This window comes from Astyanax mexicanus, chromosome 11 (assembly GCF_023375975.1).
Source record: "Astyanax mexicanus isolate ESR-SI-001 chromosome 11, AstMex3_surface, whole genome shotgun sequence".
In the NCBI taxonomy this organism is placed as follows: Eukaryota; Metazoa; Chordata; class Actinopteri; order Characiformes; family Acestrorhamphidae; genus Astyanax; species Astyanax mexicanus.
Window position 1 is genome coordinate 38,647,364 of NC_064418.1, and position 6,706 is coordinate 38,654,069.

The following is a 6,706-nucleotide window of genomic DNA, read 5'->3' on the forward strand; positions in this document are numbered from 1 at the left end:
GTGATGAATGTGTGCAGTTTGTGCTTTTGACGAGTTCATGTGAAGTCCTGGTGGCGTCTGGCACAACGCAGTCACATGCTCGACTACACCCTGCCTTTGAAGGCCTGTCCAATCTGACAGAACAACAACACTTTAATGCTGTAAAAGCCTGTATTAGAGACTAACATGAGGCCTGATTTTTGTTTTTCTGGCAGTCTTCGAAATGTTTGTGCAAGACTTAACACACACACACATTCATATCTCTCCCTTTTTTTCTTTTCCTTGCATGTGGAGACCCTTCAGCATTGAACTGAGAATGAGCTAATCTGCCTGTTTCAGACAAGTCATTTTTTTAAAGGCTCTTGAAACACTAGGCACCTGCCTGAGAGGCTGCTCTATGAGCTCTAAGCGAACGTTGGGATTAAGGCTGAATGACCAGACTGCTTGCATGTGCTTCTGTGTTTTTTGTCTCGATTGTCCTTTTCCTTGTGTCCATGACGAACACAGCAGACTCTCTCTTTCTGAGGCTGGTCTCCCAATGTGTGAGCTGACAGTTTTGGCACTGGAACTGGAAGAGGGATTGCCTCTGCTTCTTCATCAGTGTGGATAAATCCCCTCCATCTGAAATGTTCATTGGATGAAAGGAGCACATTTACTGTAGGAAACCACTGTTGATCTTCTTAATGATGCATCCGCGTCTATTTTTAAATGAAAGTACCGTTAATGTCAGATAGTCTATATTTTAAATTGGCGGTGTGGGAGCATAAATGTAGCACAAATTAGCTGTGAAATTCTAAAACCTCTGCATTATAATGGATGGGCCTGGAGAAAAGCAAAGGGGGCGTTAAACTGAATGAGGAGAGTAGCTGACCGATGGATTCTTTCTTTCCACTGCAGAGTGGCCTGTGTTTAGAAAGCTGGGTGTTCCAGCTCCCCGTGCTCCAGTCCGTTCTGAGTGACACATGGGGGCCGTCCGACTCCCTGTTTATTTTTAGAGCCTACAGTCCAGTGTCCACGGTTCAGCTGTCGTCAGGCAGCAATAAGGCATGCCTCTGTGGCTCTGCGAAATAAACTTTCAACAATGACAGTCTTAAGTCACCTACCACAGATAAACACAGAGCTGAGCATTGCCTCTGACCGCTGGACTCGCACTGGAACAGGCACTGACCCAGTATCTGCTTAGGCATTCTCATGAACATGGTGTTTAAAGAGACAGGAGCACAGAATATGTTAATAGCGTTTAGGACTGGTTTAAAACTTGTGTTTTAGTAGTAAAAATATTAACAGTTGACATCCATATCAAGCCTGCACTGTTACTGTTTTAATAAACTACTCAAAGAAAAATAAAGTGACACTTAAACAACACAATATAACTCCAGGTAAGTCAAACTTCTGTGAAATCAAACTGTCCACTTAGGAAGCAACATTGATTGGCAATTTATTTCACATGCTGTTGTGCAAATGGAACAGGTGGGAATTATTGACAGTTAGCAAGACACACTCAATATAGGAGTAGTTCTGCAGGTGGGGACCACTGACCATTTCCCGGTACCTATGCTTTCTGGCTGATGTTTTGGTAACTTTTGAATGTTGGTAGTGCTTTCATACCCATGGTAGCATGAGACAGTCTCTACAACCCACACAAGTGGCTCAGGTAGTGCAGCTCATCCAGGATGGCACATCAGTGCGAGCTGTGGCAAGAAGGTTTGCTGTGTCTGTCAGCGTAGTGTCCAGAGACTGGAGGTGCTACCAGGAGACAGGCCAGTACACCAGGAGACGTGGAGGAGACCGTAGGAGGGCAACAACCCAGCAGCAGGACCGCTATCTCCGCCTTTGTGCAAGGAGGAACAGAAGAAGCAGTACCAGAGCCGTGCAAAATGACCTACAGCAGGCCACAAATGTGCATGTGTCTGCACAAACGGTTAGAAACCATGAGAATGGTATGAGGGCCCGACGTCCACAGATGGGGGGTTGTGCTCACAGCCCAACACCATCGTGCAGGGCAATTGGCATTTGCCAAAAAATATATATATATTGAATGTAAAGTTGTGCTGATTTTCACAAATAAATAAAAATAAGCTGTTAGGTAAGAACTTAAAATCGTAATCAAGAAAAAAATTTAAGAATACTAAATACCCTAGCTCACATGTTTTTTTTTATTTTGTAGATGCCTATTGATTCAAAAAAATTTTCTTGCATTTTTATTGACCACAGTGTTGGGCTACACCTGTCTGTTCCTAAGTGCAATAAAACTGGGCGGTTCTAAACATGTAATTATATGAAATAAATATTTATTCATAATTATTCAATTTGATTAAAAAACAAAACGAATTTAAACGAAAACTTTTGTAACTGCAGATCCACCTTAAGAACAGGCAGGAAGTGTATCTCACGTTCAGCCAATCAGAGCGCAGCAAAGCACCAGCCCAGCCAAAACATCCGGCGTAGAAGCCGCACCTTAAGGATCTGTGATAGAGCGGCTGAGAGCGCTGCTGTAACTGTGGGATTATTAACGCGGATTAAAGTGTCAGAAACAGCTGGGGGGACATGGCGGAAGGTGGGGGCGCTCTGGAAGGGGATGTGGATGATGAGCCGCCCAGCACGAGCTACCCGCTGGTCACTGTCTCTCACTCAGCCAGCAGCGCTGTGACAGCAGGTAAAGCTAACGGGCTCCTAACCACTACAGCTGATATATTAATCCATACTAATATATCCATATTTCATTCTCGGCTTTAATAATGACTTTCCGTCCTATGAGCAGCATATGTGAATCATTTACTAATCATGTGACTAAATTAGGTCAGTTTAAGTACAGACAGAACCGTGTTTAAAAAAAACAACAATCTCTCACTCTTTCTTTCTATCATTTTCCTTCTCTGTCTGTCTATCTGCAGCTCACATTCTCCATCTGTCTGTCTGTCTCTCTGATTTTGCCTTCTCCGCCCCTCTGTCTCTATTTGAGCCTTTCTGTCTGTCTCTGAGTATCTCTCTTTCTCTCTCTCTCTTTCTCTCTCGCACACACACACACACAAACATACACACTGTTTGTATCTACATCTGTCCTTTTTCTATCTGCATCTCACACACTGGCTTCTCTTTTTATATCTGTTTATATGTCCATCTGAATCTGCTGTCTCTCTGCCCATCTGTTTATCTCTGTTTGAGCCTTCCTTTCTTTGTTAGTTCTGTCTCTATCATAGTATCGCTTTGTTCTCTCTCTCTCTCTCAATCTCGTTTATTCTCTGCCTGTCTGTCTTTATCTCACTCTGTCTTCTGATTTTATGTTTGTATGTCCTTCTGTTTCTCTATTAGAGTGTTTCTCTTTTTCTTGTTATCTGTATATTTCTCTCATCTTTGTTCCCTCTGTCTCTTTTTATATCTGTCTCTGTTCTGTCTTTTCTGCTCTGCCTGTCTACCTGCCTTTCAAACTCTCTTTTTGTCTATCTGTCTGTCCCTCTGATTCTGCTCTCGCTCTGCCCATCTTTTTCCTCTTTATTACTTTTTCTCTATTCTGCTTCTCTCTCTCTCTCTTTTCTTCTCTGCTTGACTATCTGCCTCCCTCTCACTCTCTGCTCATTCTCTCTGTCCACCTCTATCCAAGACTTTTTTTTCCTACTTATCTGTGTCTCGCACTCTGTTTTTATTGTCTTTCTGCCAAATAGACTTGTAATAAAAACAATATTGTCATATTAAGACACAAGTTCCAAAATAAGTCACAACAGTTGTGAATAAAAATAGCAAAATAAATTCTGACAAATTTACAAAAGGATATTATACACAGATATAAAATATACACACATTCTTAAAATATTAAATGGAGAAGAAAGTATTACAGTAAAGAGTCAACAGTGAGTTATGGTAAGGTAGGCGTGTCTCGGTGTCTCTCAGGTGGTGACATGCTGATACACACTGAACAGCGAGGGTGGTATTAACCCCCTCTCATAGAATTATCTGTACTTTTTTACTCTCTCTCAGGTCGTAATCTGAAGGAATGGCTGCAGGAGCAGTTTTGCGATAAGCCCCTGGAGCAGTGTGAGGACATGCGCCTACACAATGCTGCCTATGTAGGAGACCTGGACACCATCAAGAGCCTCCTGAGGGAAGACACTTTCAAGCAGTGAGACCCACCATCCTATCACAGACTGACAGACATGACCGTAACACACATCTTCTTCTAGCACTGTGGTTGTAATTACATTGGTGCTGTACAGCCAGTAATTTACAGACATCTGTTATTCAGGGTTTTTTAGAATCAGTGATACTCACTTGAAGTTTTCCTTTAGCTGCATTAACAGCCTTTGGTCTTCTGAGGAGGCTGTACACTAGATGTTGGAGAACTGCTTAGAGGATTTTATTGATTTTAGCCTCAAGATTACAGGAATGATGTTTGATGATTACCTTGAGGTAACAAACACCTCTCTGACTCATCCCATTTTTATGCGATGGTGCTCCATCATTAAAGAGAACAGTTTTACAGCTCTACAGGAACACTGTACTCATCAGGGCCTCCCTTTGCTCTCAAAAACAACCTCAGTATTTTCTGTCATATATTCCACAAGCTTCTGAAATTCTGGTCCATGCTGACATGATTTCAGATCACAATACATTCAGATTTTTCAGAAGTATGGTACTTTCATGCTTCAAGTCTCCCATTCTGGAGACTTCTCCCATAGGTGTTGTACTTGATTTTGATCTGGGTACTGGGAAGGCCACTAAAGAACACTGAATTTATTGTTTCGGTTTGCTCTGTAACATGGAGCATAGTCATGCTTGATGTAGTCTTTATTATAAGATGAATGCATAGGGCCAGCAACAGTGCTCGATTAGGCTATGGCACTCAAACAGCGATTGATTGGTATTAACAGGTCTAAAGTGTGCCAATAAAACTTCCCTCATACCATTACACCATCTCCACCTGTCTGGACTGTTTACACAAAGCAGGTTAGGTTGGATTTATACCATTGGCACCAAATTCTAATATTTTTAGGCATCAACAGATAATTTAGAGTTATCTGACCAGGCCATGTTTGAAAAGACATGTATTTTGTTACTGAATATTTTACACATCTTTTGTTTCTCGGCAGCATCTTATGTTTCTCATGCTTCTGTTTCCTCAGGCGGATCAATGAAAAATCGGTGTGGTGCTGTGGCTGGCTACCCTGCACCCCTCTACGTATCGCAGCCACTGCAGGTCACAGCGACTGCGTGGACTTCCTCATTGGACAAGGGGCAGACGTAGACCTAGTGGATGTGAAGGGCCAGACTGCTCTGTATGTAGCTGTGGTAAATGGCCACCTGGACTGTGTTCGGATCCTGCTGGAGGCTGGCGCTGATCCTAACGGCAGCAAGCACCATCGTAGCACACCTTTATACCATGCTGCTCGAGTAGGTAGAGTAGACATCCTTCAGGAACTGATCAGGTGAGAGCACCAATGTACTGTACAAAGTTTTAAAACGTTTTAAGAGGACCTTGTCTGTGTTTATATCGTTTAATATCAAGAGCTGTAACTAAACAACAGGATTCCTGCTCCAACTGAAAGGCTCCTTTTTAGTTTAACACGTGCATGTGTGATTTCCCAGGTTCAATGCAGATGTGGATGTGGACCACCAGCTGGGACCGAGGCCTCTCTTCACTGCCCGCACCCTCTCCACACTGGTGGTGTGCCCCCTGTACATCAGTGCTGCCTACCACCACCTGAACTGTTTCCGGCTGCTCCTGGAGGCTGGTGCCAACCCTGACTACAACTATACCGGCCCGGTGAGCCGCGAATCACTGGCCCGAGGCTTGGCTACCTGCCTCCTAGACGCTGTGCTCAAGCATGGCTGTGAGCCTGCGTTTGTCCAGCTGTTGCTGGATCATGGTGCTGATCCACAGCTTGTGCCCTGGGAGGAACCTGACCCACAGACAATGGGAAGGGTGAGGATCAATGCTGAGGCCTTGCAGGTCTACCAAGAGGCCAGGAGTAAGTTTCATTTTTCTTTAAAAAAGAAAAGCTTCTTACTTTGAGCCTTGTGATAACCATTTTGTTACTGAAGACACTTACTAGAGGCTAGGGATGCATTGAATGTTGGGCAACCAAAACAATTTATTGTTTTAGTAATACTTCAGTGTTTACTCTAACATTGGGATGTGAGGGAGTGAGTGAGTGTGAGAGAGAGAGAGAGAGAGAGAGAGTGTTTAAGTACCCTTGCTTATTGCTTTCAAGTGCCACCAATTAAGACCTACACCACGCTAACCTCCCTTGGTCCAACCTCCGGGACAAACCATCACATCGGTTAATGGCTGTGTCAAGCTGTGGTGTTTTCTGTGCTCTCTTTTTCAGGATGTCCGAGGAGGCTGACTCATCTGTGTCGCATAACCATCCGACAGGCCTTGGGTAAGCATTGTCTGTGGAACATCTCCAGCCTCCCTCTGCCTGATGCCATCAAGAATTTTCTGCTACACAGAGACTTCTGTGGACCTGCTGTGTCCTCCATATTGGCTGTTGATTGAAAGTCTTAAGGCCTTAATAAAAGCTACATTTTCATGGGACTCCGGTACTTTTTAGTAGACGGTAGGTAATGCTCCACTGGTTCTGCAGTGAGTTTTACTGCTGTTACATTTGCTTTATGGGTTTTTAAAACTTCTCATACAGGCTTTGGAAGGGGATCAGTATTGTCTCAGAAGGCACTCTACGTACCACTTTCGCAGCATGACGTTCTGTGAGTCAAGCATGTTGGTAAATAT

The 6,706-nt window shown here is 43.6% G+C and overlaps 1 protein-coding gene across 1 annotated transcript; it reads left to right on the forward strand.

The window, feature by feature from the left end:
• The first annotated feature begins 2,363 nt into the window (after window positions 1-2,363).
• On the forward strand, window positions 2,364-6,486 carry asb1 (ankyrin repeat and SOCS box containing 1). Its single transcript, XM_007256379.4, has 5 exons — window positions 2,364-2,635; window positions 3,955-4,096; window positions 5,097-5,399; window positions 5,560-5,942; window positions 6,303-6,486. Exons 1-5 carry the CDS (start codon window positions 2,527-2,529, stop codon window positions 6,470-6,472), a joined length of 1,107 nt encoding a protein of 368 aa, XP_007256441.3. The 5' UTR covers window positions 2,364-2,526; the 3' UTR covers window positions 6,473-6,486.
• Window positions 6,487-6,706: the final 220 nt, after the last annotated feature.

What these genes read in the sequence shown, in the direction of transcription:
- asb1 (XM_007256379.4), top strand. Translation starts at nt 2,527, where the DNA reads ATGGCGGAAGGTGGGGGCGCTCTGGAAGGGGATGTGGATGATGAGCCG. An exon ending in CAGCAGCGCTGTGACAGCAG is followed by an intron (nt 2,636 to 3,954) that starts GTAAAGCTAACG and finishes ACTCTCTCTCAG; the next exon opens with GTCGTAATCTGAAGGAATGG. An exon ending in GGTCTACCAAGAGGCCAGGA is followed by an intron (nt 5,943 to 6,302) that starts GTAAGTTTCATT and finishes TCTCTTTTTCAG; the next exon opens with GATGTCCGAGGAGGCTGACT.